The sequence below is a fragment of the Lytechinus pictus genome, chromosome 5, assembly GCF_037042905.1.
Source record: "Lytechinus pictus isolate F3 Inbred chromosome 5, Lp3.0, whole genome shotgun sequence".
In the NCBI taxonomy this organism is placed as follows: domain Eukaryota; kingdom Metazoa; phylum Echinodermata; class Echinoidea; order Temnopleuroida; family Toxopneustidae; genus Lytechinus; species Lytechinus pictus.
In genome coordinates, this window is record NC_087249.1 from 45993787 (window position 1) to 46011644 (window position 17858).

Sequence of the window (17858 nt, forward strand, 5' to 3'; positions counted from 1 at the left end):
GCTTAATGTCGTCCTTACATTATTGAGCCTGGAAGCTGTCAAGAAAGAAAAAATGGCGCTGCGAACTTAATTATGCAAGGAGAAAGATTACAATCAAACGCTACTCTAAAATCATACCTAAATTCACTTTCAGCCAATCAAAAGCGAAGATTCGAGACTTGCGCTTGACTGGCGTTAAAACGTAAGTCTTTGGGCAACCGCCCCCTGTACTCCTTGTAAATCAATAACACAACTTGAATCTGTTGATACAAACCTTTCTGGCTATAACCCTGATTTTGTTTTCTTCATGAAACTCGTTTCCCTCGCGAATGTGAGATGCTCACTATACCCATGCTAATAACTGCTTGATTATAGCATCAGGTGGTATTCACGGAACTGACGGAAGTCTTCTTTGACGTTTCTTTCACTCCTTTTGCCTCTAATTTGTTTTTCATTTTCCATGAACTTTAATCCATCTTCACTTGTTCACCTCTTCCCCTTTTGCAGTCATCTTACCTTTATTGATCTATATTTTTTCTCCCTCTCTTCCTCATTGTACATGTTTCATTCTGTTTAATTACCAATTAGGTTTTCCAAATGTCATCTAAGACCCACTTGGTCTTGCATCACTTAGTCTATGTGATCACATAAACTGTTTATGAATACATTTTTCCTTCGAAAAAAAAATGCAAAATTAATAATAAGTAGACGAAGTAGGAATTAGACCATCTTGGTATCAGACTAAACGAAAATAAGACCAAGTGAGTCTTAGACCAAGTTGGTTTAGTCATGGTGATGTTCGACGATCTGATAATTACACCAAGTTTACCAAGATGGTACAAACTATTACTCTTTTCCTCACGCTTAGGTTAATGAAAATATAGAGAGTTTTCGCTCGGTGGAACTGAGGAAATGTTTCTGTAGAATGTCCGTCATGGCAAAGAATAACGAATATTTCTTAGTTCGTTGCAAATTGGTGAATTAGAACAGCAGTTTTGTCCTTGATTCTGGACGAACAGTATTTGCATTTTTTTCATCGGACTCTGGAGAAAACTGCTGTTCCGGTCCATCATTTTTCGACAAAGACCTCTCAGCTGTTCTTGTCATTTGATGGGCATTTTCAATACATTAATCTGTCCTTGAATCATCGGTACGTCACTGGGCGAAAACTCATTAATACCGAAGAAAAAATACCGTTGTTGTCACTCCAACGGGAGTGGGCTGTATGGTCCGGGGTTCAAATCCCACTGCAGCACCCGCGTCCTTTGGGCAAAACGCGCTTATCTACATTTGCCACTCTCCATCATAAGGTGCACTAAATAGGAAGAAATTCCTTGAATACTCGAACGGCCGATTAGAGTAGCCGTGCTAAAGCTGAGTTATAAATATGCAGCGCTTTGTGCATGGGCGGAAATCTGTCCCGAAAGGTAGGGGGGACAACAGGGGCTGATCCAGCCTTCGCCAATAGGGGGGGGGGGGGCGAAAACATTTTCAGTCATATGTTAATCCCCGATCGGCAGCTCGAAGGTAATTTTTGTCTGTTTCATTGAAGGAGTAGTCCTCATGGTCACTTTTTAGCTTTATCCTTATAAATCAACATAAATATATGATATCGTTGTCCTTATTTATATAATGCGAGCGCGAAGCGCGAGCAAATTTTTTTTGGAAAATTTATGTATTTTTTCCCTAAAATTTGAACATTCTGAGCAATGTTTGTTATCCTGAAAAAGATGTATATACAACTAAATATTTACTACGACCGCGAATTGCGAGCAGAGGTTAACTGATGGAAAAGGTACCTGTTAAAGACTGCTTGCATTAGCCATGAAGACGTTACATATTTCAACAATCAAATAATGCGAGCGCGAAGCGCGAGCTGAAATTTTTTGAAATTTGTACCTAAAGACTGGAAATTCTAAGCACTTTCTGTAACTTAAACATATAATAGGTATATAACTAAACAATTAATGCGAACGCGAAGCACGAGCGGAAGGTTTTGAGATTTAGACCTAAGAACGAGACACTCTGTTCATGTTTTGTAAATCATGAAAAGGATGAGTAATTGGGGTCTTTCTTACACCCGGTCCTTACATTAATAAAGCGAGTGCAAAATGCAGCCAGAAAATGTTCATATACGTTTAATTTGAATTGATCGAAAGGGTACTTGTTAAGGACTGCTTGCACTTAGCCATGAAGACGTTACATATTTCAACAATCAATACTAGCGCGAATCGCGAGCTGAAAATTTTTGACATTTTTTCAAAAAGAATCGAAAAGTTTAATCAATTTTTGTAATCGTGAACAGGGTAGCTATATAACTAAACAATTGATGTAAGCGAAGCTTGAGCAGAAAAATTCGAGATTTAGACCTAAAAACGGGACACTCTACTCATGTTTTGTAAATCATGAAAAGGATGAGTAGTAGGGGATCTTTCTACATTAATAATGCGAGCACAAAGCGCGAGCAGAAAATTTTTGATATTGTGATCTGAAACTGGATAATGATTTAAATAGAGAACAAATTGAATATCTGAATAAACATGAGAGTGTTTCAGATTTAGACATAGAATCTCGGCATATTACACATCTATCAGCGAGCGCGAAGCTCGAGCTTAAACTATTTGATATTCCGATCTGAAAAAAAATAGTAAATTTCAGCTATATATTTTAAGCACTTTGTAGGAAAATTGTGAGGTGGATATGGATCACACTTAATAAAGAGCTGATATTTTTCATTATTTTTTTAGTTTTGACATAGGACCGGGACATCCTTAGGACAAGTCATATGAAAATGATGACTATCTTCCTATTCCTCTTACTAAGCGCAAGATGAAACAAAAGGGACAATTTAATCATTAAATTGATATCTTATTTATTAATGCATAATGCGGGCGAGAAATCTGATGATATTATGGCCTGAAAACTGGACATTTCAAGCACTTTTGTAATTAGGAATAGAATGCATCAGTTAAAACTTTTTAACCATCAATGCGAGCGGAAATCGCGAGCCAAAATCTTTGATAAACTGTCATGAAAATCAATATTGAGACATACATAAATCGCCTATCAAAATACGAGTAGCACTATCTGCTACGTTTTGACAATCAGACTTGAAAAGGGATATTTTCAAACTAAATTGAATACACAAAAATAATAGGTACTGAATAAATCGAATTTTGCGAGCGCTCAGTGCGAGTAGAAAATGTCAATATTCAGACTGTAAAAGCTGTAACTTTTACAGATCACTTTAAAAAAAAATCCGTTTGTAAATCACACAAAATAATGAAAGTTTGATTTCCGAGGTGAAATGTATAATGTATATTGACTTCCAAACATGATATTTAAGCTCCATATTGAAAAATCACCTAACAGGCAACGCGAGCGCGAAGCGCGAGCGAAAATTTTATATAGTGACATGAAAGATTCTTTTTATTTTCCAAGTTTTCCCCTCATCTTATTTTATTTACTCTGGAAAATTTGACAAGCAAAAAAACAAAGGTTTTCGCCCAAAATGTAAGGTCATTTAGTCCAAAATACACGTATTATTTCGAATGTGAATGATGCATTTTTCTCCATCATAAAAGACCAAAAATAGTAGGGGGGACATTTGATATTGTGTCCCCCCCTACTATTTTTGGTAGGGGGGACACGTCCCCCCTGTCCCCCCCCTGGGATTTCCGCCCATGGCTTTGTTTATTGATCGTTTTAATTATGAATGTTGCATACTATCTATAATATTATTCCCCTCCCCCGTTTTTCTTTGACAGATCTCTCGCCTCGAGGTTACCCAAACACCCTTCCCTATGCATTATCCAAGTATAAAATCAGAAAATACATGCAAGCCTATACTCTAAATGTTCCCTATCTGCTACCTCCATCGATCAATCCATGGCTCCTGTTTTTTCTTTTAGACAATATCGCATTATGATTATCTTCCCTTCATCTTAATGTCTAACTACGATCCATTTTCTTCTGATTTTAATTGAATTCTGCAGATATTATTTCCGTTAGTAGCTTCTTCATTGAATTCTATTATTCATGTCAGTCGGATTGCTTTCGATAATCACGACAACTTCTCCAAAATCCTTAGAATCCTTTTATTTTCATTCCATCCCCTTACCGCCAATCTCATATTTCGTCTTGTCAGTGTATCGCATCGGCCAGTTTATATTTTTCAATCCTTTTCTATTTGCAGAATGAATATTCAAATCGAGATGGGCTAACTCTACTAAGCCTCCAGTATGTTCATTAGTTTGGGGGTAGTGGGTGGTCTACTGTCCCCTGCCCCTCTCTCAAAAATAAAAATACTAGTAATGATAATTTTTGCTTTTCCAAAGTATTTCCTTTTAAATCAAATTTCGTTGAATATCTGGCATATTTGATTGACTTTTATGTGCCAGATCTATGTAAAAATTGAATGTTTATACTAATAATGAAGACTTTTGCTGTGTATTTCGTAAGAATCATAGATACACCTTATTCCAACCCAGCCTCTAATTTTCCTTTCTCCCTTCGTTACTCTTTTTTTTTTTTTTTTTCATTCTTTCTTTCTGCCTTTCTTTCTTTTTAGCACGGGGCTACTTAGGGAAATATATTAGTATAATGATACTGATATGGTACATTATTTTATGTAACGCCGTTATACTCTACTGCGCTTGATACTTGGTATCATTTTATTTCCCCTGTTGTAGCTGAGCCGCCATATGATATAGGCGCTAAAGCGTTCAAGGAATAATTCCTGCCGCGAACCCATCCACCTTATCTGGGTCGAGTGCAGCACAATGTGGGCAATTCTCTTGCTGAATGAACACACAACATGCATGTCTGGGATTCGAACCCACGTCCTTAGATTGAAAGAGGAGAGTCGTAACCACTAGACCACATTTTGATCGCTTTACCTTTTTCTACCCCTCTGTCTCCCTCCTTTCCTCCATCTCCCCCCTCTCGCTCTCTTTATTCCTTTCTCTCTTTTCTTCGTCGACCTCTTTCTATCTTCCTACGTCTCCGTCATCATTATTATAATAATTTTCTTTCCCTGTTTACCCAAGAATTTTTAACCCAACTTGGACCCCCATTCCCAGAGCTTAACTGATCTCATCATATTACCTTGGTGACACGTATATGAAAAATTCATAGCCTTGCTGATTAATAGCCCTGCCGTAATCATTGCGTATGGAAATGAGTATAATATCTGGCGATGGGATCGGATGACATACTTATGGTATTATCATTTTTCTTTAGGATATGTTCCTCCTCATTGCCTCCATTTTAATATCCACGATATATACATGTAGTCGAATTTGGCTTGCAGCTTATGTCCCAAGTTAAAGATATCAATTTTGGAATGGCCCCTCGATCTTAAATGGCAAAATGATCTATTCCCTTTTAATTTATCATATTTGATGGAGTAAACAATGTAATAGTGCCAAATTTGGCCCTGGGAGGAAAACACAATTTGGAAAATCAACTATCGATTCGTAAAAAGAAAATGCCGTCACTCTAAGCATGGACCTACATTTAGAATGATGGCAATGGCAGGGTTATTTTCAATAAATTATATGGAATGGAAGTATCGGTTTACGTCATGTTCACTGTTTCTAATTATAGAGGGAAGTTCTTTTAAACTTGAATCGAACTGATAACAAAGTGCATCTAGCACGTTTGAGACGTTTTAGAACATATTATTCTTTTCCAACATTGTGTGTTCGTTCACGTGGCTTGGGATACACACCTCATCTGTAATATAGACCAGTTCGTAGTTAGTTCATGGACAATTTTTGTCAAATGACCTTCCATTTCTTTCATCATGATAGGCATATTTCAAAGCAAGATAAAACGTTGCATGCCTTACATAGCAAGTTGAAGAAATTGAATAGACCAGGTGACTAGAATAGCACACCAATAAACACTCTATGAAGGTATTTTTTGCATTTTTACTTTGATATGCATATTTTAGCATGCTGTACAATGTACTTGGAAAACTGTGAAATACCAGTCGTTCGTCGACGCATTGTTGTTTTCTGTGTGGATGTAAATGAAAAACACAATTCAAAAGAATATATGAATAATCAAGACATCAAAGTTGGTGCTTAACTCATTAGATTTCAAACCACCATGTCACTTTAGTACCAATGACCTTCCACTGATCATGCGCAGAGTGGAACTACGAACTGGCTTATCAATATGCCGATCTATTAGTTTGTGTACGATTCTTTCTTCTCCTTTTTCTCTTTCAGTCTCCTATTTATCTCTTAGTTGTGTCTGTCTTTCTTTCTGTTTGCATTTCTGCCTCTCATCTCTCTGTCTCTCTTTCTGTCTGCTCGCTCCATCTCCCTCTTTCCCCCTCTCTCTTATATCTTCTCCTCTTCATGTCTTTCTCCTCAATCATTCTTCACCCTTTTCCCCCACAAGACAAAACACACATTATAAATTTGTCAAAAAATGTATGTATTAATGTATTTATTGTCCTATTTTCAATAGTATTTACAATCATTATGATGATGATTTTTGAGGGGTGGGGTTGTTGTTGACTTTCTCACCCCCCCCCCCCGATTTCTGTATCAATGCCCTTATTCACTCACCCTCCCTCTCCCTCTCTTCTCCTTTTCTAATTTTCTTCCATTCTATGCTTGTGTTGATGTCTGATCTCCCACCATGCACTATATGCCAACGTTGAAAAACATTTTTTTTTAAGTTTATTGTTGTTTCCGTCAGTTCGATAAAAAAGAAGTTTCCCACTTACAGCATCACACTCCATTTTCACGACAGTTTGATCCTTTTCTCCTCCATGAATACGTAACCTGCAAATAAATATTCGGACGATATTACGAGCCGAGAAATTTAAGATGCTTTGATATTTCGTTAACCCTGCGGTGGGCCCTCGGGAGGCTTTACCCAAAGTGCTTTGCTTTGGCGGTTTCAAAATATACTCCGGGGGTATTGAGTAATCATCATAATTTCAACGCCACTTCAACCATATATCAGCCTTTTAGGGAGATGTTTATTAGATTGTTGTGTTTAGCACGCATCCGATTTCTGGATGCAAGGGAGAGTTGTTTGCTCAGCAAATAGCGCGCGAAATGTGCCCTATTTGGCGCGCCATAGATATTGTCGACCTCTCTATTTTGGAAGTCTGTTTTGTGTTTTGATCGATCGGGTATACATCGTATAGATCGATGCATGTACTAAAACGGGGAAGGTTGGAACAACCCCTCCCCCCATCCTTGGGGGGGGTGTCTACATGTAATGAATATAACACCTTCACGTTTTATATTCATTAGGATAATGTAGTATAAATAATATTTAGAATAATACTGTGATTTGATGAAACTCTAATTCATAATTCGTCCAATTTATTTGTAGTGTAATGTATAGGCTATATTATGTATTATATAACTCAAACGAAGATTCTTGCCATTTGATTGGTTGAATGGTGTTCAATATTTGGTCCATTCTTTACTGCGTGCATTTTGTAATTTTCCATTGCACGGTGACCGTGCATTTTTATTTTTCCATTGCACGGTACGCGCTAGCGCTCCCTCAGTATAATCATGCGTATGTCAACTTACCTTCTCATGTGTGTGTGTGTGTGTGTGTGTGTGTGTTTGCGCGCAGATCAAACTGACTGTGCGCACTCGACTCAGATCCATGAAGCAATGCGCGTCACAAAACAATTAAAGCAATGAAAGGGCTGATGATCGAGCTGTCGATACATGGAAGAATCCACCGTAGGCCGACTAGCAATTATCAGAGAAAAAGTGTTGCTGGAAATAGGCCAACCTAATCTTTATATATTTTATTTCCTTTTTTACATTTTTAAAACTTTGTAACGTATATGAGTTATATAAAACAAATAATGAATGTAAATATTTGTGCAATGGAAAGAATATTTACATTCGATGAAAGATTAAAAGTTCCATTCAACTTGGCTACGCCTCGTTGAATGGAACTTTTCATCTTTCATCTCATGAAAATATTCTTCCCATTGCACGCATACACATGCATTATTTGTATATTATACAACACATGGATAGATCCTTGACAGCTGATTGGATGAAAGCGTGTCACATGACATTCAGAGGAATCAGCTATAGCACGCTAAGATACGCTAGCCGTGCTATAGTCGACTATTGCACGCTCGTGCTATAGTCGACTATAGCACGCTGAAGTAACTGAGCCAGCACTGCAAGATCCCATGGGCACACTGAACCCATGGACATGCCCCGTACACGTTAAGTGAATTAGCGGTATACGCGCATATACGTAATCACGTTTTCGTATCTCTGACCGATGTACGTAGCACTGCGCATACACGTTGCTAAGCTGAGCACAATGCGCGTACGTACGTTGCTAAGCTAATTATTCCCAGGGTGCGGCTGCTTACCGTTTGGATTTTATGGAATTCGTTCACAAATTGGACTTCATGGATCTATGTTGAAAGTACTTGACTCTCCTGGGATTACTGGAGTAAATCTACTCGACGCTCAAAAGACAACATTGTAAGCAAAATAAGACCTAACGCACGTTAGTCATAGACTAGACCTATCTAGATCTAGTCTAAACTGTACGCTATCGGTGTTGTATAAAACAAATATTCGATGTTGTATTCGTGCGGCGTTCCGAATATTACATTCGTTGCAAGTTGAAAAGGTCTATTCAACTCCGCTTCGCGTCGTTGAACATGTTGAATAGACTGTTTCAACTTGCACACTCATGCAATATTCGGAACGATCGCACTCATCAACATTGAATATTTGTATAATGAATAATTCATCTGTTAAGCGCATAGAGATCATGAATATCATCATTATGCGCAATGAGAGCAAATCCCAGGGGGATGGGGGATATCCCCCACACTCTTTTGGAGAGGGGGTGAGTGGTATGTACAATCTTCGTCCCGCCCACTTTTCAATACAGAAACGATATTTGTTTTAATCTTTAAGATATCATCTTTAAATGAAGTGAACGTGCTTAGATTGACAGAGGTTTTCATTCAAAAAAATGGAAAAATTTCTTGCGCGGTCGCCCCGCTCTCGCGCTCAATCTAATCTAATATTTTATTTTTTGATATTTGCAGACGGCATCCGAATACAGTGAGGTCATGTTACGTCAGACAGGCGTGGACTTCACGCGGGAGACCAAACCTGGACCTTTCGCCTACGACGCCGTCTGGGCCTCGGCCCTCGCAATGAACGCATCCCTAGATGATATGCCGTACTCCCTCGGACAATTCAGCTATGGAGAAATCGGCCGTAACATGTCAAAAGTCTTTTCTAACAAACTTTGGGAAATGCAATTTTTGGGTCTTTCGGTGAGTTAAATCTATCAAAGCATACACATTTTCGTTAACAAACCCCATTGTTCGTTGAAATGTAAACCGACAAACTGTTTGTTAAAAGAAATCCCAATTCACTTTGCATGAACTTTTGTTTAAACCAACAGTTCGGTTCGGTTCATATTTGAACCGACTTATAGGTTGATTTGTTCATGGAAGCATGACCGCGCGAGGAAAGACAATTAAGATTATAGTGAGGGGGGTGCAGCCAATTAGCTGAATTAGAGGGCGCTAATATACTTAATTCTAAATTGGCCGGAGGGATCTGGTGCACACTTTTAATTCTTTTTTTTTTTGAGGGGGTGGATAATTTGCAAAATACAAAGGTTTTGATTTGATTTTGGGGGCAGAGGTAGCGGGCGGAGGCTCTTGCCTTAATAAGGACTTCCACTAGTTCTAGAGAAGGGGCAAGATTAACTTATTTACCGCACATAACTAGTAATATACATATATAAAAACGAGTTTAGGTCATCTGGAAATTTTGTGTAACGCCACCATGCGATTTTCAAAGAATTTATAAAAAAATGATTGTTATGGTAGAATCGTTTCACAAACCCAAAGTAGAATTTATGAATTGTCAAGGTATTTATCAATTTGTAAAGACATCAAACTTCTATTTGTTATATGTATTTTATTTTGTATATGAATTGAAGTTGTCAATAAAAACTACTTGATACAAAAAAAAGTATTTGATTAAATAAAAATGAAATGAAATAAATGACAAAAAAAATTAAAAGTATTTCCATTTTTCCCCAAAACGAGATTACCAAAATTTTCTTATCATGTTTAAGAAAAGATGTATAGACCATCTTTCTATTAAAAGAAGTATTTGTTTTCTTAGACACACCATGACGAAAAAAGAAGTTTAAGTCGTCCCTCAAGCCTATCTAAACATTCCGATAATGAGGCGAAAATGTTATTCATCTCCCTGAAGACGATAAACGAATGCAATAAACTTTGTTTTCCCATGGGGGCGATGTCGCAAATCAAACAATTCACTGAATCAAACAATAACTGATGAGCTAGGATTTCCCATGGCACAACGAAATTATGCAGATTATTCGAAACTACTGTGTCGATAGCGTGGGCCTCGTTTATACAGTTATGTTTGAAACGAATGTGCTTTTAAAACACAAAGCGCATCAATTCGACAGCATTACAGATTACTTTAGTGCCGTGAGCATGGTGAGACATGGAATCAAACAAACGTGTATCAAGAACTTCAAATTTACGTTCTCATTCGTCATCTGCAATGAAAAATAGAGCTTTGTCAAAATGCCAGGGATTGTTCGGATTATCGACATTTCTACATATTTTGCATAATAATTATTAATAGATGAGGTTTCCCTTTGGGCCGTCTTATCATTCCCCCCCTCCCATAATGGAATACACCAGGGCCACCACGTGTCACTTACAACTACTACCTACTTCCATTGTGTTTACAAAATACAACTATATTTTTCTTGTCATCGGAATCAAAAGTTTTTCCAGAAGCTTGCAGCAGCTATATGCTTACTGAAAACATTACATATACCATGGATATATGATATGCGATACCGTATACTTTTTCCCATAAACATAATAAACAAGAGTAATTCGAGAAGTCTCCATAAATGACTCCTTGCGATGCTATATTTGTAGTATATGACATTTTATATATATATATATATATATATATGCATTGGGTTACCCTGTCCTCCGGTCATTGGACCTTTGATTTCCCAGGATGTAAATGTGATACAGCATCTCTCGCCGAAAGCCTCTTATCTCCATCACGGAGAGGATATCCGTATATCCCCTTTCTTCCTCTCTTTCTCTCCTTGTCCCCTCCCTGTTCTCCTTTCTCTCTATCTCCCACCCACTATATATTTTTTAAATGTACATGCATGTCCCCTTCATCTGTTTCATTCCCATATTCATTATTTCCCATTCTTCCTCATCCTCAGCATATATTTTTGCACGTTTATGCCATTGTGACCTCCCCCCCCCTCCTCTCTCTTTATATCTCATCATCTCCAATTCGTTTATGTCTCATCAACTCTAGACCCCACCCCCACTCTATACGCGTTATAATTAAACGTCTCTTTTGAAAAGAGTGCAATTTTCACTCCAACAAGAACTATGATAGTTTATTTCCATCACATTAATATTTTCTGACCAATGGGCAATTACAAATCTATCCGAATGGTGAGAAAACGGGGACGTACTGTAACAACTAACACTCCCCCTCAATCACCGCTTATGCTTCCCGTCCTTGTGTATATCGTCAAAAGCAGCAACTGATAATTATTTATAAATGTTGGAAGATGACAATGATAATATAGACACTCTTATTTTGGCAATAATGATTTTTATTTACTGTAAACACAGTTTCAGAAGTAAAATATACATATAATTGGGAAAGTCTTTTATGCTCCTTCTTGAATACGTATAAACGTTGCTATTAGAATAATAAAACTTCAATTTATTGGAGCCTCTTTCAACCTTATTTTCACCGAATATGCTACACAGTCGCACCGGTGAAATCGAATCTAGGGCCACATCTTACAAAAAACTTACGGCTGATCCGATCAACCACAACTATGGAAGGCCAGCAATGTCAACAACAGAACAACTAAAATGCATGATTGTTCAGAATATTTTCTTAATTTATGATGTATATTCCTACATTTATCGTTTCTTGAAAATTCAGTGAGCTTCTTTTTGTTTACAAAGGATATTGTGAAAATATCCTGTGGAAAAAAAATATGACATTCATGGATTTCCATAGAGTTGACGTTGATCGGATCATTCGAAACTCTTTCTAAGACAACGCTCAGACCGACAAAAGCGATTACGTTATCACCAATGCCATATCGTTTTCCGGTTTGGAGAAAATTATGTTGGTGTAACAGTATGGCAGTCAGTCCAAACTTCGCGTGTGTCCATGCTTCGCGGACGGTCATTATCTAAAAAAACTAGCCAATATCCTTAAACTCTGACATCATCAACGTGAAAAGCGACATAAAATTCTCTTTGGGCGTTAGTTTCTTTAGGATGAGTTCAATATTCATGAAAATATTGACAAAATGATCGGCAAATTTGTCACCGTTAGCGCCCGTTCCGAAGAAATCTGGAATTCTCAACTTGCAAGCAGATATGAGTTCAAAGTGGTACTGACTGGTTCTATATAGCATTTTGTCGTCAATCTTACATTTTATCTTACATTTTGAGCTTGAGTTTTCGTTTAAATCTCCACAAAAACTTTGGTCCGCGAAGTTAGGTCACATTTTTTCAGAACGGTTTTCCAGCACAGCGCGCATTCGTCGATCGGAATAGAATTTTGAGATCGCGATACCGGCGAAACCCCTTGACCTACTTCACATTTTCGTCAATGATTTTATAGTTTACGATATTGCCGTCAATGGGGTAACTATTTCTTGAATTGGTTTTGTATAAATTGTGAATATTTTGTGAACAAATTTAAACCTGATGAATATTTATGAAAAGTCCGCGAAGTTAGGAGACCCCATCATACAGTGCATGCGCAAACTCTCACTGTTCAGCTTATATAAGGAGTGCGCAAAGTTGCAACTGTAAAAGTCTATACCAGTATTGCAGACTTTCAGTGGTGAAGGCGCAAAGTTGAACCTATACATTGTTTTATAAGCTATTTCAGATTAGATATGGCAATGACATACATGTATCATATTTCGGCATTAAGTCGAAGTGTGTCGCAGAACAATTTTATGTGTAACTTTTCACTTTCCTGCTCTCACAGGATATATGCAAAGTTGCTCCTGTAAAAGTGTTACTTGTGTGTCAGTTGTAAAAACAGTTGTAAAAGCGCATTTAAAAAAGAATATGATGGGCAAAGAGTGGATATTATTCCAGGGTTCCCAGTCCATCAGGGATATCTGGGAAATCAGGGAGAATTAATTTACTTTTTTTCCAGTCAGGGAAAAAACATGGAAATTGATAAAAAAAAGAATACCTCAAAGCAGTGAAAAATGCTTTGAATGAGGGAAAAATCGGGGAATTTTGATCGGCCCCAAAGTCGAAAGCACGGTAGTCAGTCAGACTCTGTTATATTTTGTTTCATATCAAAACAACATCCATTGAATGACTGGTTATGGTGGTTATGGGGTATGGTGGATTATTGCTGTATTGGGAGAAGTGAGTCTATCACACACCTGTGTAAATAATAGTACTAATTACATTAGTTTTACATTATTGTTTTTTTATTCTGAAAACACAACAGTTTAGAAAACACGCGAAACTGGGAATGGGTTTAAATAATTATCATGATTTTTTTTTAAATTTCATTAGGGACTAATCAGGGAATTTTGTTTTCTTGAAAAACTGGGAAACCTGTAATCAGAGTATTTTATTTTTACCCTGCAGGGACCGGTCGTCTTCAGCGAGAATGGGGACAGAATAGGCGTCCTACGAATCAACAGGAACATAAGTAAGTTCAACGAAATGTGAATTTTAGTTCTTGATTTCAAGTAGCGGGATAAACTGTCCGACAGTGAGCGTGAAAGCGTGGATCCTATTAAATTCCTGGATGGATTGGCCAAATGTCTCCTGACACAAAGGTTTTTGGATAACTTGAATATTTTTCTAATAACTTGTTTTTACTTAAGAAAAAAAAATCATTTGTTTTCCATCGTAAACGTGTGTAGGGTTGTTTTCCTCCCAGAGTTTGAATAATCTGACGAAAATTATGAGATAAACTGCTCCGTTGAAGGAATGTCAGTCAATAGAGAAAAAAACAACCTTCTAATGAATTAACAAGAAATCTAATCCCTGGATCATGACGCATAAGCAATAATTCTGATGGATTTTTTTCGAGGAAATGAAAAGTATCACACCGGATTCGCAGATATTATTTTTGGGATGGTTATTTCTCGGGAAGGAAGGTATACTTGGGGCCAGGAAGACATGATTATTATTGATGGATGATATGACGGCGAGGTAGCAACCTTATACTCCTCTGAGAGAACTTTCCTTCCACCTCCTGCAGCAGGCAAGGCCCCTTCTTACGATGAGTTGCGATTGATCCGATCAACTACGACTATGGACGGCCAGCAACGTCAACATCTAAAAAATGCAGATTTGTTCAAAATAATTTCTTGATATGATGTATATACATACGATCATCGTTCTCTTAAAGATTCAGTGTGATTCTCTTTGTTTACTAAGGAGATCGTGCATATTTACTGTAAAAAATATGGTATGGATGGATTTCCACACAGTTGAGATTGATTAGATCAATCGCAACTCTTTGTACTACGGGGCCCATAGATGTCCGCATCACGTTCACCGGGGTCGGTCACCGGTGCCCATTGGTTATTATTTATGATGATATTCAATGTTTGCATCATGCGTTCATCATTAGTTCATTTTTCCTTCGTTGAAATCTTAAAGGCGACACCTGTCGTAGGCGTCATGTTAGAAGCAGAGGTATTTTACCCAAGTGGTAATACTCTGAAATTAAATATGAACGCAATATTGGTAATAAAGAGGAACGTGCATTTTATTTTATTCATTTATTATTTTTTTTTTTTGGGGGGGGGGTTAAGTAACACAATTTGTTGTGTTTTTCTATGGAACAATGTGTTACCGTTACTTAATAAATATTGGGAAGGTTTTTTTTTTATATTTTGAGGGGGAGATTCGATAATCTGGCTCGAGTCTTCACTATGTTAATTTTAGCTATTTTGTTTATTTCCATTTCCATTTTCATTATGTCTTTTTTTTCATACAAAAACATGACAGCAGTAGAAAGTGTATACAGGAATAATACTGCAATGTGGTGACAATATTAGAATTTCAAGTACGATTTAGAATTAACATCAGTTGAATTTAAGCATGTTAAAATAGCAATGGAAATAATAGTTCTTGCAGTTAACAAATTCTATAATGTGTTTTTTATCCTCTTTTCTCCAGACGGAACAGTGCGCGATATTGGCCGATACTACAAAAGTGATGATCATATCGAATGGTACATGCCCATGGAGAGTATATGGGGTGAGTTGACGAAGTTTATTGCAACACATTAATATTTTGTAATTGCATTGCGCTCCTGGTATCGATTAGGGAGCTCATATTGGGTATTCCATATATCTCCGTAATCAACTATGTCAGCTAATTTATTTTCCATATCGAATTGTTATTCAGTTGAGAGTAGGCCGAAGGAAGAAGAAATGGGAAAGGTAGTTTGATGTGCACTGGCTGGTAATAAAGATTTCGAGATAATTATGGGGTTTAAAGCTGAATTTATATAATCTGTCTAAACAGGAGAACAATGCGCCAATTTATTCTCATCTTCGAAGGTCACTATGGCATTAAAACAATTATTAATTTCTTATTTCAGCTTGGTTTTCGATAAATATTCCTAAAGGACAAGTCCACCCACAGAAAAAGTTGATTTGAATAAAAGGAGAAATATCCAAAAAATCTTTCGATTCAAATAAAACATGTTCTGGGGTGGACTTGATTTTTAATTTCTGACTGACCGATGTGGGAGGGGGTCCTCGAGGCCATAGATCCCCTCGAAAATTTCCCTGATCTAGAAAATAAAAGGAAAACAGAAAGAAAGGTAGGGAAAAGGGTTGAAATTGTGCTTGTTAGTAGGAGTGGGCTATAAATGGGTGATTTTTTGTTTTACTGTGACAACAGTTTTTTTGTGTTCCTTTCACCTTATCTCAACATGAAATGACAATATTTTTTGTCTCGGGTTCGAGAAAAAAGTGTGCCGGGCCAAAATCCAAAATGGCCGCCAAAACCCCCCAAAATCACATTTTGGGCCACAACTTTTTTATTTGATGGTCTTTTTCTCTGGTTTTGGTGTCTATTCATATGTTTCTGGGGGCAGGTAACTTGTTTTTCCTAAACTTAGTACTTTTAAATCATTATTTGTAGAGTTATAAGGTGATTTTACTTAAATTTACCAATTTTTTCAGCCATTTTTTTCAGCCAAAGAGTAGGTTTCATCGTTATGTGGTTCTTAAATATTAGACGATACCAGTTGAACAGTAGCAGTCAGCTTTATATAGCTTCATTGCTTTTATTCCTGTACTTTGGGTTTTACGGATATTTGTGAAATATATCTTATCAAATAAAAGAAAATGCCATTTATCCATAGGGGCTATACGGTATACAATTTACTGTACATACTACACTGCATATATACATGCATTGACCACCATGACATATAAAATGGACATAAACTATATAGTGTCATAGAAATGAGCTCCTAATGTTTAGAATTAGATTGTGAATTTGATTGCTTGTCAGCTGATGTATAATACATGATGAAACCAGCAACGTAAATTCACAAAAATATCACATATCATATATACATACATCATATTTTTAACCATATCTTCTCCATTTGGAGGCTTTTTTTTACCTGGTTATGGTGTCTAAACTTGCCTTATGGGGTCAGTTAACTATCATGGTAACGCTGATCAACAGCAAATCAGAATCACGGATTCCATGCAAGTTACCATTAAGTTAAGTTAACATAATGGTAAATTTTTATGCAACGGGGACCAAAATAGCTAAAATGCCATGATGTGGGGTTAATTACCTCTCTCCGCCCCCTGAATTAGCATATTTGACAAAACGTCCTCAATTTCTGAGACAAAACTTATCTTCAATTTCTGAGGCATCTAACTCTAAACATGAGAGCTCATTTCTATGACACTAGTTTATACAGGCCTTGTTAGCTGTCATGGTGGCCAATGCATTTATGCAGTGCAGTATGTACAGTACATTGTATACATGTAGGATGGGGGATCGGGTGTCCGGACACTTTATATTTTTGAAGCCTTCTTTTCTGTCTTTGGATTACACTAAAAATATGAATTCAATAAAAGCAATATAGCTATATGAAGCTGCTTTCTATTGTTGACCTCGTACCATCTAATATCCAAGAACCCCAGGACGATAAAACCTACTTTTTGGCTGAAAAGAAATATAAAAATTTGAAAATTTAGGTATAATTACCTTTTAACTCTACAAATAATGGTTTAAAAGTACTAATCATAGGAAAAACTAATTGTCTGCCCCCCAAAGCATATGAATAGACACCAAAACCAGATAAAAAGACCACCAAATAAAGAAGTTGTGGCCAAAACTGTGATTTTGGGGGGGTTTGGCGGCCATTTTGGATTTTGGCCCGGCACACTTTTTTCTCGGACCCGAGACAAAAAATATTGTCATTTCATGTTGAGATACACTACAAGGAATAAAAAAAAACTGTTGTCATATTGAAATTACAAAAAAAGTATTTTTGACCCATGTATAGCCCACTCCTATTGTTAGAGTCTTCTTAGTATTTGCCCTTTAGAAAATGGCCTCTGTGTAGGTTATATCATTAAATTATTATTCAAAAAAATGTTACTTGATAGAACAATTCCATCTATTTCCTTTCAAAATTGCGCATCTTGCTTTTTTCTTTGCTTAAATGTTATGTTTTAAACGGCACCCAATTCCATTTTTGTATTCAGCCTGATCCAAAAGACGTGTTCAAGTACCTTTGACAGATAGGACTAGT

General features: G+C 37.0%; 1 protein-coding gene across 1 annotated transcript in view; it reads left to right on the forward strand.

The window, feature by feature from the left end:
• The window catches only part of LOC129261351 (gamma-aminobutyric acid type B receptor subunit 1-like), a 54216-nt gene extending 38697 nt beyond the window's left edge, over nt 1–15519 (forward strand). Inside the window, exons 7-10 of the mRNA XM_064099525.1 lie at nt 9056–9289; nt 13697–13760; nt 15245–15325; nt 15476–15519. Of these exons, the coding sequence (XP_063955595.1) occupies nt 9056–9289; nt 13697–13760; nt 15245–15325; nt 15476–15519 (423 nt within the window). The remainder of the gene's footprint in view (nt 1–9055; nt 9290–13696; nt 13761–15244; nt 15326–15475) is intronic.
• Nucleotides 15520–17858: the final 2339 nt, after the last annotated feature.